The 23,177-nt window shown below is 46.8% G+C and overlaps 1 protein-coding gene across 1 annotated transcript in view; it reads left to right on the top strand.

The window, feature by feature from the left end:
• The window catches only part of LOC112629132 (elongation factor-like GTPase 1), a 124,463-nt gene that overhangs the window by 83,135 nt on the left and 18,151 nt on the right, over positions 1-23,177 (top strand). Inside the window, 3 exon segments of the mRNA XM_025392621.1 lie at positions 10,927-11,014; positions 11,103-11,463; positions 16,494-16,584. Of these exon segments, the coding sequence (XP_025248406.1) occupies positions 10,927-11,014; positions 11,103-11,463; positions 16,494-16,584 (540 nt within the window).

Below are 23,177 nucleotides of genomic sequence, written 5' to 3'. Positions count from 1 at the left end.
CATTAGTCTTACTTAAGTCTTTCTAAATATCTTCACTCCTCAGAGTAACTCTGAGTGTTTTCTGGATTTGAGTTTGGCTCATTAAACTCTGATTTCTACATAATTCAGATACATCCATAGTTTTTTGTATAATACATTTGAAAAATTTCCCCTTATGAGATTAGACAAGTTTATAACCGAAACCAAGTTCGTTAAACCTATGCTAAAATATGAAATTGTTTTTAAGAAAAGCCCAAACAGGCAGAAAGTGACAGTTTACTAGTATAATTATAATGATAATTTGAATGTATTGATATTGAACTCTATATGATATAAAAATACAGTATTTCCCAAGGCCACAAATCATTACCAAGTTTAAATTTATTTTAAAATGTAGCAGATCCATAGTTTTGTTCTTTGTATTCATCATATAGTTTTTTGTGTATCCTATTTTGTTTTCTTTGCCTCATTGATTACTTGATTCCGAAAACAGGACTGTGGAAAAGCAGAAACAAAGCCGAGCATTTGAACCCATTAACCCCATCTCTCGTTTTGAGTAAAGCAAGCTATTTATTTTCATAACTAGGGAGGCCTCACAACCTGGGTTGCTGAGGACGTCTGGTTTATGCCTGTCGTCTTGGAGAAGTTATTAATAGTGTCTCCTCTCACTGTTTAAAATCCTAACTTGGACAATGAGTTCTATGTGGTCACCCTTATTATCACTGATATATTTTGTCCTTGATTATTTTATGCTTTGATTTTAATAATTTGCATTTTTGACTAAACTTTTCTGCATTTTCAAATTCTCTGATGTTTTGGAAGGTATATCCTATTTTATTTCGATTAATAGCTGCTTTTTGTGTTTTTCTGATCATTCTTTAAATGTAAGTCAGTTCTGAGATGTTCCCCTTTGTGTTCTACCAATTTAAGATGTAGAGATTATAAGTTCTTTGAGTATGGCACCGGATTCATTTTTGTGTCCCTGACAGTATTTAGTAGTCTGCTTTGAACAAAGTACTCAAGAAATAAGTACGGAATGAATCTTAGGAAGCGGTTCGGTTTTATCAAAATGAAGAGCGAAGTTTGGTCTAGTCTGGAATGGTATAGGTGCCTCCCGATAAAGGAACTGGGATTGCACTTGGGCTGAAGATCCAGTCAGCCCAGTGGCTCTACTGACCAAACCCAACTGCGGAAGAGATTTCGATGATCTGTTTTCAATTCCCCTAGGGACTCCCAAGTGAGTTTTCAGTAAAGTCTTCTCCAATTAAAGATCTTTCTCTAAGATTACACTGCTGCTAAGTATAAAGACAAAGGAATTTTCCAGTGCCAAGCAGAGACAGACAGAGAGTAGCCTGGTTCAGCCACTGTGGCTGCTCACAGTGTTAGCGACAGCACTGTGTTCCAGAATGAGGAGAGTGAGGCCCCGAGTTGGGTGGGAGAGCCCAGATGGAACAATAGTTTGCATGGCATGTAAAGAGTTCTTGAAAGAGGTTGAAGATTTTTGTGAGCACCTTCAGTTGATTGAGCCATGGGTATTTCCAAATAATAGATTTGGCCTCTTAATTTAAAGTAGACATAGTAATAGAAAGCCAGGTGTAGTCAGTAACAGCCAATCACTTATGAGGCAGGGGAGGGAAGAATGACCTTTTTTAGAATTTAAGTTGCAAAATATGCCTTATACTCTGATAGGCAGTTTACAATGCCTGACAAAATGAGTCATCTTTTTGTTTTGCCAAATTTTACTCTAGCTAAGTGCCTCCAAGTTTAGGCAAAATAAGGACAAGTTAACTGTTCTTAAATGTAATAATGCGATGGACTCTCATGAATAGAAGTATTTGACAAGTAGAAAATAGTTATCTTTGACTTTGTGTTCAAAGTATAGGGGTTGCTTATGTGTAAACCTGAAAGGGGATATAATTGGGTATGTATGAGGAAGGCTGTGCATGAATTGAGTACAGGTGCTTTCTAAGTCCTAAGTTACTGCAGAGCTGTTTAGTACAGTGTCTAATACCTGATGGTGCTCAATACGGACTAATGGAGTCTAAATTTCTTTCTCTACCAAGATCTCTGCCAAGTATATGTGATCATTAAGTTAACTGTTCTATTTTCAGGATCCAGTAGTCACAAACAATAGCAAAATCCTAGGGTGTTTTATCTTACATTTTAAAAAAATAAGTAATTCAATGTTTTTGTTTTAAAAGCAATACCCATTCTTTGTTAACAAATTTAGCTGGTAGATTTTTATTTTGGCTTCACTAATTTGAATTTCAAAAGTTATACATGCTTATCGTGAAAATCCAGACAATAAAGAAGTGTTCAAATAAAACAGTCTCCTCATCTTTGCTACCACTTCTCTGATATAACCATTGATCACAAATCACCTTATAGCCTTCTATAGTTTTTCGAATAGTGCTCCCCTCACACAGGTGCTTTTGTACTTTTTTTTCCTACCTCTTTCTTTCTTTCTTTTAATAAAAGTGGTATTGAATGTATTATCAGTTTGGTGCAGTTCAACAGATATGTATTAAGCTCTTGCTTACACAGTGTCAAGAGCCACTGTACTGTAAGTGTATATAATCTCTGTCCCTGGGCAATTTCTCACATTCTCTTTTGTCATATTTCAAATTCATTACTGTTGCTGTTCTCTTTATAAGTTCACAAGGTCTTTCTACCTCATGGTGTTGTGAAACTCAAATAATGTAATGTTTATTAAAGCACGTAGTTAAGCTTAAAGCAGTGAGTATGACTGCATGATTACTAAGAAGTGGTTATCCATGAATAATTCTACTTTTTGTCACTGCTAAAGGGAAATATGCTTCCTCTGCTTATACTTTAATTATTTCAGTAGGTTCCATACATTTTCAAAACACCTGATTTTACTTATTGTTTTTTTACTTCTTTTTTTTTTCTTTTTCTTTGAGACGGAATTTCACTCTTGTCACCTAGGCTGGAGTGCAGTGGCATGATCTCGGCTCACTGCAACCTCCGCCTCCTGGGTTCAAGCGATTCTCCTGCCTCAGCCTCCTGAGTAGCTGGGATTACAGGTGCCTGCCACCACGCCTGGCTAATTTTTGTATTTTTAGTAGAGACGGGGTTTTGCCATGTTGGCCAGGCTTGTCTTGAACTCCTGACCTCAAATGATCTGCCCGCCTCGGCCTCCCAAAGTGCTGGGATTACAGGCGTGAGCCACAGTGCCCGGCCTGTATTTTTACTTTTACGTGCAGTAGGCCCGGCCTTCTTTGTCTCAGCAGATGTTTTTTTTTTTTTTAAATTCCTACTAGGTGTATCTTTAACAATTTTTTTCTTCCATATTCTTGGCTATATTTGATAGATGAGATATAATAGCAGATATTATAAATTTCATTCTGTTAACATGTGTTTTAGAGTCTAAGATTTCTTCTAGCTTGTATTCCATGTTCATTGTTGTTATTTTATCACTAATTAGTTACAGCCAGAGATTTTAAGTCAGTTGCAAATATAAAGTTATTTGTCAGAAAGACCACACACACCTCTTGAAAAATTACTTTCAGATTTGATCACATAATTTCCAAGTGTCTTCCAAGAAAGTGAGCATGATGGCCTTGAGTGAAAAACCTGTGGCACTTGACCAAAACCTCAGTTTGTTTCTAATCGTGTCTGGATGGAGTGTAATTTGATTACAGCTGACTGGCCTGAAATGATCCCAGTAAGATGCTGAACTGGATCTGGATGAAAGTCTCACTATTTTCTGCCCTCATCCAAGCACTACGGAATCACTGAAATGAATAAGTTTGGGATTTCATGTCCAAATCCATTTTTAATACTACCAACTTATGTTTTCATAGTACCGTATGCTTTTCAAAATGCTTTTATCTGTAGTATTTGATCTGTGCAGTCTGCTTTTAGCTTCTATATTTCAAAGGCCAGTAATGGTTAGGTTGGAAGTAATACCTATTAGAATAGTGACTTTGAGAACTTTGAAATCATTTCCGGGTGTTTTAGATAGGCTACATTTGAGTGATGAAACTTTAAACTTTCTTTTTTATAAAAGAAAACTTTACTGCTTGAAGTAATCTTTTTAGAAATTAGTAGCCCCAAAGATTTCAGGGTGTGTGGTATTGTTCCTCTTTTTTATATTTAATGGGTGTAACTTACTGCAATGTGAATAATGCATAGTATTTGTAGGGAAAAGTAGGGAAGCAGCCAAGGAGAAAAGATGGGACAAAGAAAACTGTGAGTTTTCTTTAAATATCTGAGGCGATTGAAAGGAATTTTAAGCAATTTCTTGACAAAAAGACTCTCCTTTTTTTTTATTACAGTAGGAATGGCAATCAGATGGAAAAAAAAGGAAAATTGGAGAATAAAATAATACCTGCACAGTATATATATTTTGGGGGCATTGTTGAGGTTGTACTTGTGATCTAATATCCATTTTTAAGTGTTTTGTAGATATTAAAGTTAATTTGCATACATACATATATATCTATATATATATACACATATAATAAATCCAGATATACATGTATTATATATCTATGTATAATACACATACATAACACATGTATAATAGATACTCCTATTAATCAGTATTATCACTTAGATTACGCAAGACCTGGAATATGTATTTGGAACAAAAGTAAAATCCCTTATTGTGATTCTACTTGCCAGCTCCTTATTATGGTCAATGTCAGGGCTCTGCGCCAGGCGGGAACTGAAGTAGATGGTTGGCCCTAACCACTGAACCACCTGCCTTGAGCCCCTTGAGGCACGAGAGATGGTGGAGAACCATCGTCACCGCTCAGGGAGCATGCACCAGCCGCTCTGTCCTGCGGCTCTACCTGCATCCTCTCACTTGAATCTCATAAGAACCGTGGTAAGTTGGGATTTTGAGCCCCATTTTTCAAGTGAGAAAACAGGCACAGAGAGGTTGTGACTTTTACACATAGAGTGGTGGGGCAGGGACTCAAACCCAGGTCTGTCTCTTCTCTGGAGAGGCGCCTACATTTGGAGGTGAAAACTACCCCTGTGGCCATATGACAGTCCACTGTGACCGGACACTGAAATGACCAGTCCAGGGGGCTTGTGGGCTGCGGTCTCAGCTTCACCATTGTGCTGCTGGGTGACTTCGGGCAAGGCCCATTCCTCTCTGGACCCTGGTTCCTCATCTGTGTACTGTGTGTGTGTGTGCATGCATGCATGTGTGTGTGTGCGTTTTGTAAAAATCAGCTTACTTTCAAAATTTAAAATATATCCATGAAAGTAAACACAAAGTTAAAATAGCAAATGCTCAGCTCCATGTACCAGCTAATCCTGTTTTACGTATGTGCATGCGCGCGCGCGCGTGTGTGTGTGTGTGTGTGTGTGTGTGTGTGTTCTGGGCTACCTCAGAGATCCATTCTTGAAGGGGTGGCCTGCCCCTCCACACCTGTGGGTGTTTCTTGTTAGGTGGAACAAGAGACTTGAGAAAAGAAATAAGACACAGAGACAAAGTATAGAGAAAGAAAAGCGGGGCCCAGGGGACCGGCGCTCAGCTTACAGAGAACCCACGCCGGCCCGGTCTCTGAGTTCCCTTAGTATTTATTGATAATTATCTTTACCATCTTAAAGACAGGGGAGTGGCAGGACAATAGGATCAAAGAAAAAAGAGGAAATCGGCAGTAAGACATATGAACAAAAACCTCTGTGACATGAATAAGTTCAAAGGAAAATGCTGTGCCTTGAGATGCATATGCAAACATCTCCATAAACCTTTTAGCAGCATTGTTTCAGTCTATCACATGGGGAGAAACCTTAGATAATACCTAGCTTTCCTAGGCAGAGGTCCCTGCGACCTTTGGCCATGTACGTGTCCCTGGGTAGTTGAAATTAAGAGAATGGTGATAACTTTTAACCAGCAAGCTACCTTCAGGCATTTGTTTAACAAAGACACATCCTGCACAGCCCAAAATCCATTAAACCTTGAGTCACCGCAACACATGTCCCTTGCAAGGACAAGGTTGGGGGTAGGGTCACAGATTAACAGCATCTCAAATACAGAACAAAATGGAGTCTCTTATGTCTACTTCTTTCTATATAGACACAGTAACAGGCTGATCTCTCTTCCTTTTCCCCACACATTCTGGCTTTGAGTGTGGTATGTCCCATCGTGGGCAGGTCCAAGGGAGGGCATGAGCTATCTGGCTTTGGGACAGGTATGGGGCTGGCCCTAGAGCCTGGATGTTTCTCCCTCTGCTGCCTGCCACAGAGGGGAGTTTGTCTTGCAGGGAATAGCCTCATCCATTAGCACCAATGGTGGGCTGACAGCGGCCACTCCCTGCCAGCCCTGGCTGGAGGCAGACTCATAAATCCCACACCAGGCCGGGCTGTAAATTCGTGTGATTCACATCTGGCCTTTTGGAGGACAGAGACATTTGGGGCTGTGGGACTGGCTGTTCTCTCCTGGGCAGAACAGGCAGGTACTGGGGAGAAGCCTCTTCATGGGCCCAGCAGTCTCAGATGGCCTCTCCAAGGAGATGCAATGCTGAGCCCCCTGGATGCCTCAGGCCCAGCCTGAGCCACCTCTGCCCAGGCCCAGGCCACCTCTGCCTGGGCCATTCCTGTGCCCTGGCCCATATATCCCTGGAGGTCACCTTTGTGGACACGCTCTGTGGCCTCAGAGATCTTGTGGGGCCTGTGGCCTGGAAGGTCGGCTCCACCAACCCCACAGTGAGGTCCCCTGCCAATCCACATGGCATTCTGTCTTGGGGCTGTGAGGACACAGTGGGAGATCGAGGCCCAGTCTGTGTATCCCTCATTCCAGGGAGGCTGGGGACCCAAATCCACTGTCCCTTAGGCAGGAAGGGGACAGGGACACTCCTCAGGCCAGGGCTGCAGCCATTTGTCGTCTTTCATCAGGACTTTTGCCACAGTCAGATGCCACTGGAACTCTACTTAGCATTTTTAAAAAATCAGCTTACTTTTAAAATTTAAGTGTGCGATTTAGCCTCTTCTTTAGCCATATTTGTGAAATCAGGGTCTGATATACTAGTCAAATACTCACACACGTACACATACACATGTGCACACACACACTCACACAGACCCATACATATACACATATATGTGAAAATATACACATGAAATATATCCAAGAAAGTAAACACAAAGTTAAAATGGCAAATGCTCAGCTCCGTGTACCATCTAATCCTGCTTTAGGTTTAGAGTGGCTCTAGTCTCCCCCCATTATGGGTGATTCCTTATTGGTGATACAAAACAGGTTCAGCTGGCTCACAGAGCTGAGCATTTACCAGCCATTCTAGCCTTCCTCCACTTTACAGACAAGAAAACCAAGGTCCAGAGAGGTGCAGGGCTTGCCCGAGGTCACACAGCCCTGGGATTAGTGGCCAGCCCGCCTGACTCCCAGTTGAGTGCTCCTTTTACAGAAGCATACTCCCTGTCTGCAGTGTGCAGGGCCCCTTCCTCCAGAAGCACATGTGGACTTTCAGAGGCCTTTTGGAGACTGTGCCCTAACAGAGAGTTCATTGCAAGGTGAGCTTCCTAATGGCAGGCTGATGGGCAGGCGGACGGTCTCCTGGGTCCTGGTGGGACCATGCACTGGCCCCCAGCTCTGTCTGTGCTTTATCCTGGTGCTCATGGCTCCTGCAGCACCTCAGGATTCGGGCAAGAGGGGAAAGGGGAGTTCCAGGGGAGAGAGAGCAGGGCTCTGGCAGCAGCCCTTCCCCAGGGAGCTGCTTACTGAAGAGATCATTAGTGGCACCGGCTCTCAGGCTGGCAAGGAAGGTGGCCTCATTAGCAAGCACCTTCCCCTGCGCCACCTCCACCTTCCCACCTGCAGGCTTCTGCCACCCACACTGCCACTGCCACCACTGCCATCACTCCAGAGATGCGGCACGATGGGCCTCCTGTTGGGGACAAGGCTGCCAGCTCAAGGGAGCCAGGAAGGAGATGTGTGTGCAGGGTGGCAAGGGTGCGTGTACACTGAACACACAGACACACAAACACTGGCACACAGATACGCTCATATGCATGTACACACATACTGCATTAATAGAGGTGCACACATAGGTCTAGCGCACACACAACACAGAGATTTGCACAGTAACACGCGCAACTCCCCAGACACGCTGTGCAAGCGCACAGATCCAACAGAGACGTGTATACACAGGGGCGAGTTTCAGTGTGAAGCCCCACAGGGCACACGTATAGAGACCCGTGTGGAACATAGGCGCACGTGCACCCCAGGAGATGTATGCATGTATTCACACAAACATACAGTCCTGTCTCCAGACTCTGGAGTGTGCATGGAATTGTACACACATGAGTACGTGTCGACAAACCTGCAGACAAGCCCGGGGCATACCACTGTGTGTGCAGGGATGCCCACATGCACATGTACATGCACACAGAGCACACATCGGTTATTCTTTTCTTGGAATCTAACAAGGCCCAAGGAGCAGGGAGTGGCTAATTCCCTGGAGGAAGTGAGGAGACCAGAGCTGAGGACACATTTAATTAATTCTTCTTATTCCCAACAGAGAGAGAAAGGGAGGAAAGGAGAGAGAAAGGAATGAAATGAGAGAGAGAGAAGAGGAGAGGGGAGAGGGGCAGCAGGCGGGTGAAGGTGAACTGGGGAGGAGCCGGTGTGGGCAGTGAAGAGGCTGAAGGACCCCAGGCCCAGGGGCATTAACCTGCTCAGCTTAGGGCAGGCCCAGGGACCTTATCCCTTAGCCCCAATCTCAGAACCAGACAGGCCGTTCAAGGTCAAGTAGTGGGACTGGTGCAGAAGTCCACCTGCAGTGCCCCCTCCACACAGCTCTGGGGTCAGGGTGCGCACGTCTTTCACCTGCTCCCACTGAGTGGAAATCTGCCCCCCAACCCCAAACTTCCCACCCTCAGTCCCACTTCTGCTCTGTGCCTGCATTGGCTTAGGGCCTCGGGGGCTCTCCTATCATAGGTCCGGGGTGGGGGCGACACAGCTGCCCAGGGAGGCCCCTGTTGGGCACCAGGACAGCTCCTCCCACCCCTGCCCTGACCTCAGCCTTCAGACAAAGTCAGGGAGACAGAGATGGATAAGGACAGGGGCTCTAAGCGGGAGGGAGGATGTGAGCCAGGAGAGAGGGGAGGTGGGGCGGGGTGGGAGTGAAATAGGGAGATAGGGGGCAGTGAGAGAGATGGGGAGACACTAAGCCAGAAATGGAGAAAGATGTGAGAGAGGCTGGGATGGTGAGACTCAGACCCAGAGACACACAGAGAGGATGCTAGAGAGAACCACACAAACAAAAAAAGGTCTGAGGGTCTGGAGAGGCAGCCAGGCTCTGCAACTCTCCCTGGTCAGGAGGGAGTCACTTCGCCTGGGGCATGAGCAAGGAACCCTGGCCTAGAGAGGATGCTGTGTGACCCCACCTCTCCGAGCCTTGGCTGCTGGTCTACTAAGCAGGGGGACCGGCTCTGTCTCCGAGAGGGCCCTGAGGCTCTGCAGAGAGGCTGGTCTGGTCCTTTTCTTCCCTCTACTCCCTGCTGAGTCATGCGGGCCTGCAGATGGGGTGGGGGGCTCCCTTCCGGGGCCCTGAGTGGGCAAAGCAGGTGAGAGAGGAAGTCGCTGTGGGGCTGGTGTCGTGTGCTGCAGCCGTGAGCATGGAGTGATGGAGCGTTTGCCCGGAATATTGAAAATGCATAAATATCCATTTTCAGGCACCAAGGCAGATATAAATACAGAGGAGAGGGTGTGCAGCCCTCAGCCATAATTTACCAGCTCTGCTACCAGCGGGGGTGTGGGCACTTGTGCTTGGCTGTCAAGAGGCTTTTCCAGGTGGCTTTATGACCGCCAGTGGCCATCTGGATCCCTTCTCCTGGAGAAGTGGCTCCTTGGGATCCACCGCCTGGGGTGAAGTGGGGCAAGGCAGGGGGTGTCATTCCTAGGCCTGCTCCATCCTAGGCCTTTGGGGCCTCTCCTGCCTTCTCCTCCTCCAGTATCTCCTTGCTTGGGAGGGACGGAACTACATCTGTGTCAGGCCTGGTGTGTACCCAGCCCTGGTGCACTTGGATAAAATCAGAGGCATTCCAATCCTGCCCATGGGTGCTTCCAGGCTGCGAAGCATAGATGACACCCTAGGTCCTGCCCTTAGAAACTCAAGGGAAACGGATGGTAGAAGGGTCTGGATAAGCCAGCATAGGGCAAGACCTGGGTCCGCTCTGGAGCAGGCCAGAAGCCAGAGAGGAGAGACACATGGCCAATGGTGGCCTCCAAGAGTCTGGCCGCAGCCCAGCACACCCAAAGCCCTCAGCCTGGAGGGGAAGCAGCAGGACCCGGGGTGGAGGTCATGGCCTGCTGGCAGGCAGCTTTCTGGCACCCTCCAGAGAGGACATGGGTCTTGCCCTATGCTGGCTTTTCCAGACCCTTCCACCATCTAAGGAATGTGCTCATTCTCAAAGGGTAGACAAATGGAGGCCCCAAGGCAACTCCCTGCCTCTCCCCCCAGAGCTGGAGCTCAGACTTGAGCACCCTGATCCCTGCCACCTTCACATGCTGAGGGGCATCTTTCTCTTTGGGTTGGGACCCTGTGTTCAGGGCATCCACCTTCCCACAGCAGAAAGCCACCAGCCTCTATTGGGGGATGTGGAGCATTCTCCCTTCCAGGGTCCCCGAGCCTCCTCTTCCCAGGAAATGGAGGCTGGGCTTCCCTGCCCTGAGCAGGAGCCTGCACTGGGAGGCAGGGCCTGGACAGCCACCTGCTGCCTGGGCTGAGTGGTGGAACCTGTTTGTGTGGGATGTAGGCATTGAATCATGAACACATCAGGCCGAGTGGCCTAGGGCCCTGCACAGAGCAGGGCCTGGGGTCAGGTGGCATTGGTGGGGGGGCGGAGGGGGGGCTCCGTGGAGAGAGGACTGAGGCTTAGGTGGGGGTAGCATAACCGCGCCTCCTATTCCTTGCCTGCCTCTCTCATGTTTCCCTCCCCCACTGTCAACAGGGGCTCTCCGAGGAGGCAGCATCCCCACAGTAAGTGATGCCTGCCCGGGCCCTGCCCTCCAGGCCTGTTCTGCCAGAAACACCCACAGGTCAGGGCATCCAGGTGCCTGGATAGACAGCTGCAGGCCGACCCCTGGCCCACCGCAGCCTTGACCAGCCACTCTCCTGCGGCTGCAGGAAGTGGGAGGTGCTGCAGCCGCCAGCCTACCCCGCCCCCCGCCCCCCGCTCCCCCACCGCCAGGCTCTCCTGTCTGTCCTAGTCCTTGCGTCGGGTGCGAGGGCACAGGCCACAGGCCACAGGGGATTCTCTGGGTCTTCCCCGGGTGACTTTGCTGTTGGATCTGGGCCCCACACTGGTCCTTCTGTGCCATCTGGGCGGCAGGATAGACGTCTGCGGGGCACATTCTCCACACCCCCTTATGTGCTGCTCCTGGTTCAGTTCTTCCAAGAGGAGGTGCTGGCAGGCTCCAGTACCTGCATGAGAGGTGCCTCTCGGCGGTTCCAGCATCAGCTCAGTGGCAGTTCCAGGAGCACAGCAGTGAGTGTAGGCTGTGCGCTTCAGTTCAGGGCATCTCTGGATCTGCCTCCTCCTCCCAGTCCTTCCGCCATCACCTCGGCAGCCTGGCCATCTTGGAACTCCTGGGATGCTCCTCATAATGGCTCTAAAGCCCTTGTTCCTCACTTCTTCCTGGAGGGGGCCCCACCTTGGCTCTGGGTGGCAGGAAAAGCTCTTTTCCCCTCTGCGAGAATGATCCCATCTTGCCAGTTAAATGGAATGGTCTTCCCTGAATCTGTTCTCTGGGTCATGTGTGTGCAGCCAGGCCTCTAGCTGCAGTGGTAACAGGGGCCTCTCCTCACTGGCTGCTCCCCAGGGTCTCCTCTGCTCTCTCCTCCCTTCTCATAGGCTTCTTCATCTTCCTTGGGGTTCTGCTCCCCCATAACTCGGGGTTCCACCATGTGGCCCTGACCTGCATTCCGGCTGCTCTAGAGGCGTGATCTGGCTTCTGCCTCTGCATGAATGAACTACATCACTTGGGAGGTCCTGGTTCGAGTTACTAGGGTGACAGTCTGGCCTGAGTCGTTTATGACCAGGCCAGAGGTTCTGTATGTCCCAGGCTTGGCCTCTGGGGTCAGACACTCATTGCCTTCTGCAGGGCAACCAGGAGCCATGGGGACCTGGGGATGAGGCAGTTTTCCTTAAATCAGGGTGGGAAGCAGGCAGGGGCCTCAACCACAGGGCAAATTAGCAACTGAGATGGCATCAGCAGCCTTGCCCAGAGGCGACGCTCGCCCCAGCTCCACCCACCCTGCCCAGGCTGCAGCAATGCCTGCTGTATGCCCAGCACCAGGTTGGACTTCTGGGGGAACTAGATGAACAGGACTCAGACCCTGTTCTCAAGGAGCTGAGGGTCTCATATGGGAGACAGAGAGTCCTCAGATGCCTGAATACCAGGCTCTAAGGAGCACGAGGTGTGCAGGGGAGAACTCAGCTCTGGCTGAGGAGTTGGGGATGCTTCACGGAGGGGGCGGATATTTGACTTGCGCCACAAGGTGGGATTTTAATGCGTGGTTGGTTCCAGGGTTGCTGGAAACATCCCAGAGAGAATAGAACCACAGGAACAAAGGCCCAGCTCAGTAGCAGAGCGGGAGGAGCTGACGACTAACTTGTGTAGTGAGAATGCTCAGAGCAGTGGGGATTAACCAAAAAGTAGACAGGGTGTGGCTGTTGCTTGGCAGGCAGCGGGAGGCCCCAGAGGGGTCCCCATGGGAGGAAGAAGGCCCACAGGGAGGCAGGGTGGCGTGGGGTGTCAGGAGGGCCTGTTTGGTTGAGCTGTTTGTCTGGGTAGGGCCACCCATCTGGGTCTCCTCCTGGGTCCCCAGGGCCTGCGTTCAGAACTGGGCAGGCACACAGCCCTTTCCAACCCAGTGCCCCCAGCTGCAGCCTGATGGCGGGGCTAAAATTAGCCTGGTGGCTGTGGGGGCAGTGGGAGAGACAGTCATGGGACTCACCCCCACCTCTCCTCTCAGAGGGAGGGAGAAGGGCGGCTGGAAGTAGAAAGGACCCAGGCCCGGGCCTGGGGTGGCACTGGGGCACTACAGCAGCAGGAACCTGGGACCCCTCCGGCCTGACTTAGGGCACAGGAGCTTGGGGGTAGGAGCAGGAGGGCTCTGTCTCTCTCCTGGCCACCCCCTGGTGCACTGCTGGATCCTGAGGGAGGGGTGGTTGGGTTTTGAGTACCCAGTGCCCTGACCCACTTCTCCTCCTCCTGCTTGCCCAGGTCCTCTGGGGCTCCTCTCCCGTGGTCGCCATGGGAACTCCAGGTGGCTGAAGTTTGCTTGAGCCTAGCTCCCTGAGACGAGCTGTGGGTCAGGGGACGTAGAGGGAACTGGTCCCCAGCCTGGGCTCTGAGCACCCCTCTCCTGGGGCCCAGAGTCTCCATCTGAGCTCTGCCCATCTAACCCTCACCTGGTCTCATCCTCGCTTCCTCCCTCCCCCACACTCCACACAGCCTTCCAGTCACCAGGTTCTGACTATTCCTTCCACTTGCACAATCTCCCTGGGAGGCATCTGCTCTGCACCAGCCTGGCTGCCTCAGGCCTGCTCCACCCCTTCCCTCTCCCCTGGATGACAGCAGTGGCCTCCTAGGGGGTCTGGCTCCTTCAGTCTGCTCCTCCTGGGTGCTGCTGCTGTCCTCAGGACGAGCCCTGCTTCTGACCAGCACCTGCCAGTCTGGCAGCTCCTCTGCCCCTCCCTACCCCAGCCTGGGCTCCTACCACCCAGGGATGGCTGCATGTGTGAAATGGGTGGGTGGTGTGTTGACCTTCACTTCTGGAACCACATTCTATGGGGCAGTAGCGTCTTTCTGGAATTAACAGGTATACCTTGAAAATGGGTTCCCTGTGGAATTGGTTTGGGAAGCAATTACTTTATCAATTCTGGTACATGGCAAATTGGTCTTATTAATTTTATAAAAATTATTGACAATCATTACCCAAAAACAAAAATCTTTCACTTTTTAAAATTGACTACTTAAATTTTACCTAAAATTACCAAACATAAACCTTTAAAAAATACTATGTGTTTACTAATAGTTCCAACAATAAAAAAATGACTTACACCAGACCAAAAAAAACAAGTCATTAAAATTCAATATAACTCAACTCAAAAAACAAAATTGGTTACTGTCATTACAATATTACAAAATTTTAATCAGCCTATTAAGATTGTATGTAATTCTACATATATAATACAAACTACAAAAAAAGTTAAAACAGCTCTGATCAAATATAAATAATCAGTTAAACCAACTGTTTAATTTGTTACAACAAACTGTAAAAAAAAAAAAATTCCCTTTTTATATTACTCATATCCAAACACATACTAATTTACCAAGGCCTTTAACTAAAACAAATGAACAAACTAACTTACTAGTATCATCTACATTCATAAAAACACAAAAACTTCATGCCTTAACTCATATAAATACAGCAAAACTAAAAAATAAATTTACTATCACATAAAAACAAACAAAAAATATTGTACAACATTACACCCAGTGTCAAATTCTACACCTGCCCACTTAAAAAACAAAAGTTAATTCCAAAAGTCTATGTCCTAATACGTTATGGCAAATAAATATCACACAGATAAATAAAATAAAAAATTACACATACAACAAAAATCCCTTATAATTCCCAAAAACAAACCATAATTAAAAAACTAATAAAGCACTCAAAACTCAATTAATTAAACAAAAAAGTAATAAAAAGTATAACACTCCCCAAATACAACTTAATCTAACACTCTATACTTTAAATTTTTTAAACATTTATAAAAATCAGACCACTACTTCTACAAAACAACATTTTACTAATTAAAAAACCCACATAAAAAAACTAATTAAAAAAACATAAAAAAAACTTTACTTGTGTTTCACCAAAAAAAATCAACTTCCTATTTAAATACCCACTAAACATTTAAAATTCTACAATAAACCATTAAAAATACAAAAAAAACTCCACAAAAATAAAAACACCACAATCAAACATCATTAACTCACCAATAAAATAATATATAAAAAAATAAAGTCGCCATCCACCAAAACAACAAAGCCACTAACTTAAACACAATTTAAAAAACTAACACAGTTAACTAAAAAACCCTAAAAAACACAAAAGTGACACAAACTTCAAAAAATATACTAGTAAGTCTCCCCATGTCTACAAAAACAACTACAACTAATTATACTTACTAAGCCTATGTACCTTTCCCACCCTTAATTCAAACAGTCACATAAATAATCTTATTAAAATATATGTTAATACATGGGTACCAGACCCCACAAATAATCGTTGCCCTGCCCAACCTAAAAATATAATAATACTAATAAGTATTTCCATTAAATATTATCCTCCTATTTGCCTAAAGACACCAAAATATTTAATACCTACAACCCAAAATTAGTTAGTAAAAGTACCTACTATCAATACCACCAACAACTTTACTTATCACATAGTAAGTAAATGTCACTCAAACCACAAATAATTTACAGAACTCTTCTTTTCAAAGATCATTAAAATCTAAACCTAAAAAAAACCTTGCCCCCCCCCCAAAATTCCCAAAAAATCAAAAGACCCAAAAGTCTTAGTTTAAAAAACATGTATAACTAATACTACAATACTACAAAACAATAAATTTAAAACTATTATAAACTAGGACCCTCAAAACCAGTTATAATTATACGGGCTAAACTCACTTATGTTCACAGGCCCCATCCATCTGGCCCATTAATCCGGCCTATAATAATAATTTAACTAAAAAACTAAACCAAATTTATAAAAAGTTAAAATCACACTATTCATAAAAATAAAAGTAAAAAAAAAATTTTTTTACTATGCCTAAATGTATACGTAGGCCAGATTTATATTTCTGTCCACCCAAACATCTCAGTGTAGTAAAAAGTAACAGAACAACATTGCTGCCAGTATATCTCACCTCCAGCCACAGGGCGGTTTTCTCCTATCTCAAAATAAAACAAATGTACAATCGGGTTTTACACCGAGGCATTCGGTTCCCAGGGGCATACAAGAGATGGAGGCCTTCCTCTTTTACGAATCCTCCTCGACGTAGACCCTTTATGGGTGTCGGACTGGAAGACGGTCAGGTCTTTCCCTTCCCACAAGGCCATATCTCAGACTGTCTCAGTGGGGAAAAACCTTGGACAATACCCAGAGTTTCTTGGGCAGAGGTCCCTGCGGCTTTCTGCAGTGTATTGTGCCCCTGGTTAATCAAAAATGAAAAATGACAATAACTTTTACCAAACATACTGCCTGTAAACATATTGTTAACAAGACACATTCTACACAGCTCTAGATCCCTTAACACATGTTTCTGTAAACATTTCTGTAGACACATGTTTCTGTAAACACAAGGTTGAAACTAAAGTTACAAATTAACATCTCAAAACAAAATAATTATTCAGGGTATAAATCAAAATGAGGTTTCTTATGTCTTCCTTTTCTACATAGACACATTAACAGTCTGATCTCTCTTTCTTTTCCCTACAGACACTAGGCTTCCCTTCCCCCTGGTGCAGCCGGACCTTCTGTGGTGTCTTGAGCAAGCCCCTGGTGCTGTCTGGGCCTCTGCAGACTCAAGGTCTGGCACCTGACTTATACCCTGTTGTGATATCCTGCCATCTGGCCCCATATGGAGTCCTACAGGGGACTCTGAGACCCAGGCATGAGCACTGGCTCAGGCCCCTCTCAGAGGTCTGGTGGTCCAGCATCTGTCCATGGGCCTCCTCTCCTCATCCTCTTATCCAGGCTCCTGCCTCTGCCACAGTTCCCCAGAGGTGACCTTCAGCCTGGCCCAGGGGCTCACACACTCCTGAGGGAGGCAGGGCCAGACTCAGGCAAGGCCTTGGGGGACACATCCCAGTAGGCAGGACACTCTTGGGGGTGGAACTACAGGGAGGAGAGGCAGGGCAATTGAGGCTTGAGGTGCCTGGCACCACTCAAGGTGAGCAGCCTGCTCCTTTTCCTCAGTCTCAGATGGAGCGGAGGACAGAGGTGGGGAAGAGAGGCCGCTGAGATAGTACGGCTTGGTTATGGATGACGGGGGTCCTTGTGTGATATAATTAGGCTTTGTGTCTCCACCCAAATCTCATCTTGAATTATCCCCATTTTCCCCACCTGTCAAGGGAGAGACCAGGTGGAGGTAATTGGTGGATCATGAGAACGGGTCCCCCATGCTGGTCTCTTGATAGTGAGTGAGTTCTCATGAGATCTGATGGTTTTATAGGGGGCTTTTCCCACTTTGTTCAGCGCTTCTCCTTCCTGCTGCCTGGTGAAGAAGTTTCCTTGCTTCCCCTTCACCTTCCGCTGTGATTGTAAAGTTTCCTGACACCTCCCCAGCCATGCTGAACTGAGACTAAATTAAACCTCTTTCTTTTACAAACTATCCAGTCTCGTGCAGTTCTTTATAGCAGGATGAAAACAGACGAATACACTGTCCCTGCTGAGGGCTGGCCCGGCTGGGCTCTCCCTGCATTGGCACTTGGGTTGCCAGTAGCAGTGGTAGTGCTGGCGGGTGGGAGCTCTCCCCTGCTCCACGTGTGCTCCTGAGATGTCCCTGGCACCAAACCACCTTCCCAGCTGTGGGCATGGATGAAGGGAGGGACCAAGATTTCCTATTGCTCTTTTTTGTGTGTGTTTTGTTGTGGGTTTTTTTGAGATGAAGTCTTGCTCTGTTGTCCAGGCTGGAGTGCAGTGGTGAGATCTTGGCTCACTGCAACCTCCGCCTCCCAGGTTCAAGCAATTCTCTTGCCTCAGCCTCCCCAGTAAATGGGATTACAGGCCCCCACCACCATGCCAGGCTAATTTTTGTATTCATAGTAGAGATGGAGTTTCGCCATGTTGGCCAGGCTGGTCTTGAACTCATGACCTTAAGTAATCCACCCACCTCAGCCTCCCAAAGTTCTGGGATTATAGGCATGAGCCACCACGGCTGGCCTTGAGATTTCCTGTAACTCTTGAAGTGAGAGACCCAAGAAGGGTTGGGAGCATAGATGTTTGTGAGTCCATGGGGGCCAGCACTCTGTCTGTGGAACCCGGGGTGAACCTTTCTGTGCCCCGGGGCCTCATTTGTCTACCTGGCAAGTTTGATATTAGACCAGTCAGGGCCAGGGTTTCAGCTGAAACTCTGGACTCAAATCTCACTAACTAATAAGCTTCAACAAACCGCTGAACCTCCTGGTACCTCAGTCCCTACATCTGTAAAATGGAGATGACAATGTGATGTTCCTCCTAGAATCGTTGAGAGGATTAAATGAGTTGATCTGTATCAGTATCCATGTCTGTCTGTATGTCTGTGTCTATATCTATATCATATGGTATATACCATGTTAGTGTATTTCAATGCTAAGTATTATCATTGTTACCAGGTCCCAGGCCCTTTTGAGAATTCAATAAAACATACTTTTCAGAAAAAATCTGCATCCACATAACTAACGCGGTGCACAATTTTGAGGGGTCATGAACAGACTGCAACTTGGCTGTGCTGTGTGGATAGTGAACGTCCACACCTATGGCAGTCTGACTCTAATGTGCTTTCTTTAGTTGAAATTTTGGGGTCAAGTTAATATACTCAGATAGCTCTGGGATCAAATTAATATACTCAAATAGCTCTAAAGGTTCAAAGATAAATAGTCACTTATACCCTGCCTCCCTCCTGCCCCCCAACCCCATACTCCTCTCTCTGGCACTGGGCCACCCAATCTGGCCTCAGCCTTAGCTGTGAGCTGTGGCGCCCAGAGTCCAGGGAGCAGGACTGCTTCTGTTTCCTCCCCGTGGCCATGAAGCTGGGTTTGGCCCCTGTGACTCACTGCCAAGCTCCGTGGTCCTGCCTTCTGAGGGGCTCTTGGATGTGCTCCGTGCCTCCGCCCCTCTGTTCCTCCCCAGTCTAGATGTCCTCCCTTTCCTGCCTTGGTGGTCTCCCTGCTTCCACCCTTGTCCCTCCCTGGCAGCCAGAGTGAGCTTCCACCTTGCACATCCCACCATATCCCCTCCTGCCTACAACTCCTGGGTGGCTCCTCATGGACTGCAATGATCATCAGGGCTGAAGGAGAGAAAGTTGTGTAAGATTCATGATTCCCAGCATACAGGAAAAGCAGAATTCTTACCAATAAACTTGATATCATCAAAGGGGGTCTGGGATTGGTCCAGGGGCCTGTAAGGTCGCTGTTTGGGAGTCAGGCCTGCAAGGGCCCCTCGGGTGGGGGTGGGGACAAGGCAGCTGGGATAAAATCATTTCATGCAAATGCATTGAAATGAGGCTTTGTGGCAGGTTTAACAAGCTGCCAGGAACAAAGGCTCTGTGATCATCCTGTCTCCCACCTCTAACCAACTGGCTAGAGTGAGAGTTCCTTGGGGGCCTGGAGGAGGGACTGTGGGGGATGGAATCTCAGGCCCTGGACCTTAGGGAATTAGGAGAAAAAACACACCTCTGAGCTCCACCCTTGCCCTCCCTTATACCCTCAGTGGGTGCCCCTTGCCTACAAGATGAAATGCAAACTCCCCTTGGGCACACCCAATACTGAGCTTCCAGCTCATAGTTGAACAATAGTCCCTTTCCTTTTAAAATGAACCTCAGGTGCACACCCCTAGTTAGGTGTGATTGTATTAATCACACCCCTAGTTAGGATGCGCTCTTACAGGGCTCATACAGGGCCACCGTAATTAGTGTTTGCAATAACATAGCAAGCACCTTTAAACTCAGCTCAACCCAAGATCTAGAACCTTAACAATGTTTGTACCTACCTTTTTGCCCCTCAGAGGTCAGCACTATGCTAAATTTTGCATGTATCACCCCCTTATCTTTTTTTTTTTTTTTTTTTTAAGAGATGGAGTCTCTGTTGCCCAGGCTGGAGTGCAGGGGTATGACCATAGCTCACTGCAGCTTCAAACTCCTGGCCTCAAGTGATCCTCCTGCATTGGCCTCCCAAAGTGCTTGGATTACAGGTGTGAACCACTACATCCAGGCCTCTTGCCCTTTAAAACAGAATTCCTTTATTCCTTTTTCCTTTTTTTTTTTCTTTCTTTTTTTTTTGGAGACAGAGTCTTGCTCTGTTGCCCAGGCTGTACTGCAGTGGGAGATCTTGGCTCACTGCAACCTCTGCCTCCCAGGCTCAAGTGATCCTGCTGCCTTAGCCTTCCAAGTAGCTGGGACTACAGGCACTAACCACCATGCCCAGCTAACTTTTTTTTTTTGTAGAGATGGGGATTTACCATGTTGTCCAGGCTGGTTGCAAACTCCTGAACTCAAGTGATCCGCCTGCCTCGGCCCTCCCAAGGTGCTAGGATTATGGGCATGAGCCAACACGCCCAGACTAAATTTGTTTCTGTATCAGCTAGGATAAACTAGGTCATACCACAATAACAACCCCCATTCTCAGTGGCTTGCCCTGAAAGGCTTCTTTTTCTGCCAATGCAGTTTGGCAGAGACTCTGCTCATTGCAGGCACTCAGGGACCCAGGCATGTGGATGGCACAGCCACTATCTAATGATACTGTCATTTCAACTCCAAGTTCTGGGGTTTGCTTTGATTGGGGGAGGAAGTGAAGAATAAGAAATATGTACCAGTTCTTAGATGTTTCTGCTCAAAAGTGACACTGATCACTTTTGCTGACATTTCACTGGCCAAAGCTCTTCCCAAGGCTATCTCTAATTTCAAGAGGGCATGAAGGAAAAATGCCGTCCAAAATGAGGGAAGAATCAGAAGGCTCATTGAGCATGGGTAATGCCACCACAACCACATATCTGTGGATGCCTGAGCAATATGTTGCTGATTTGAGCTGTTTGTGATCTTTATAAAAAGGCATCATGTTATATATGATCTTCTGAGATTTACTTTTTCACTCAATATTATGTTAAGATTCACACATACTATTGTACATAGTGGTCATTTTTTTCAATTTCATTGCAGTACAGTATTCCATGGACAGATTCTGCCCCATGTATCCGTTTTCCTTTCAAAGGGCATTTGAGCTGTTCTAACTCGTTTGCTGTAATGGACACTGCTCCTGTGAATGGTCTCTTGCAACTTCATTTTGATTTCATCATTCCAAGCTGCAGATTTTGAGCTACTGGCAGCTCCTGAGAGTTCTGTGCAGCTCCTGCCTCAGTCTTCAGGCCCCAGGCAGTCTGGCCTCTCAAGGTGGAGGCTCCTCAATTCTCTGTGGTCCCTCCCAGCCAGCTGAGCAAGGAGCCAGCGCACAAGGCTCCCCTCTGTGCAGCAACTTCTGCTTCCTGCCGCGCTCATCTTAACAATGGGAGGCAGGTCTGGGGTACAGGTGAGGGCAGCATGTCAGATGTGAAGCTTCTTCTGAGAAACACCCATTGTGCTGGGTGCTGGAGACGCAAAGAATAACTCATTCATTTACAAAACAGACATTTATTTCCTTCCTTTTGTGTGTTATACTCCATTAGACTGGGATCACAAAGATAAAGGACCTGCCCTCAAGGAGCTCATGGTCAAGTTGAGGAAACAGAGACATAAGTAAATGACTGTTTTTGCTGACATATATGACGTGCAGGTGTCTAAGTCTCACTGTGATTTTATAAATCGAAGTATGTCTAGTCATATACGTCTCTATGTCTCTATCTGCCTATCTAGTAAACATGATTTTATTTATGTAAATTTGATGTCATCTATACTGGGACAGAATGAGAAACCAGATCTTGATTGATGGGTATTATTTTTATAGATCATAAAGCTCCTGAGCTAATACCTATGTTTTAAATTCTTCTAGTTGGGTCACTTTAAAATTTCGCTAGAGAGATGGGCTGGCTACAGCTTTCAGATGCGCTTTTGATCTTCTCCAGGTCTTTATCTTCTTTTTTTATTCTCAGTTGCTGGTGGACCAAAATATCCCTGCATTCCCTTGGGAAGTTAATCTTCTGCTTGACCCTAGTGTTATAGCAATGCTTCCACTGCTTTTGAGCCATGGCTTACATTCACATCTGAAATGCTGGAGAAAGAACCCATATTCTACCTCTGATCAGTCGTGTGGCTTGTTGCTGCTTTAATTAAGAATACCTACAGGAAGTGATCCTGGAGTCTTTTCATTTGTTTGCGACAGGGTCTGGTTATGTTGCTTAGGCTGATCTTGAACGCCTGAGCCCAAGCATCCTCTTACTTCAGCTTTCCAAATAGCTGGGGCTATAGGTGTGTGCCATGGTGCCTGGCATGCTGGAATCTTTATTATGATGTCTTGGGCTGCTTTGTCCAGCCCCCCTTCAAGAGGGTGGCATCGTCATATGTATCCACAAATTAGGGACCTTGATGTGGACAACCCAGAAGATATGGGTCCCCAGATGAGGGTGCCTCTGACTCTGCTTGTGTAGAGAACACGTCGGTTGGGGAATTCACTGAGATGGTGGCGCACCAGTGTAGTCTTGAAGAACCAGCTCGTGTTATCCAGGAAGAGGAAAGGAGTTGGAATTCCAGGCCAAGAGAATGGCGTGTGCAAGGGCACAGCACCATGAAAGGACCTGGTGCCAATAGGAGGCAGTGAGTCATTTGCAGTGGCCAGGACAGAAGCCCACTGCAGGGGATCTTGCCATGTTGCCCAGGCTGGTCTCAAACTCCTGGGCTCACGCAACCCTCCCGCCTCAGCCTCCCAAAATGCTGGGATTATAGGTGTGAGCCAACACTCCAGGCCTTTAACCATTTTTAAATGTACAATGCAGTGGCGTTAAGTACATTCATAATGTTGTGTAAACCTCACTACTATCCATTTCAAGAACTTTTTCATCATCTCAAACAGAAACTCTACCCACTAAACAATTACTCCCTGTCCCCCTTCCCCTAGCCGCTGGTGACCTCTATACTACTACATGTCTCTATGAATTGGCCTATTTTAGATACTTCATGTAAGTGGAATCGTACAATATTTGTCCTTGTGTGTTTGTGTGTCTGGCTCATTTCATTTAGTATAATGATTTCAAGTTTCGTCCATGTCGTAGCATGTATCAGGATTTCATTTCTGTTTATGGCTGAATATTACTATTATGTGATGGAATTCTAACTTCTTCCTGGAAGCATTGGGTTGCCAGGAGAGTTTTATAGTTGGAGGACACCTGCTGTTTAGGACAGTTTCTGACCCTGGATGTGAGGATGAGGAGGAGGTGGAGGCCTGCAGGAGACTGTGGCCAAGGTTCAGCAACAGAATTCTGACCCTTTGAGCCCTG

This window comes from Theropithecus gelada, chromosome 7b (assembly GCF_003255815.1).
Source record: "Theropithecus gelada isolate Dixy chromosome 7b, Tgel_1.0, whole genome shotgun sequence".
Lineage (NCBI taxonomy): Eukaryota > Metazoa > Chordata > Mammalia > Primates > Cercopithecidae > Theropithecus > Theropithecus gelada.
Note: the sequence above shows the minus strand (reverse complement) of the source record. Positions and strands in the feature narration are given on the sequence as shown.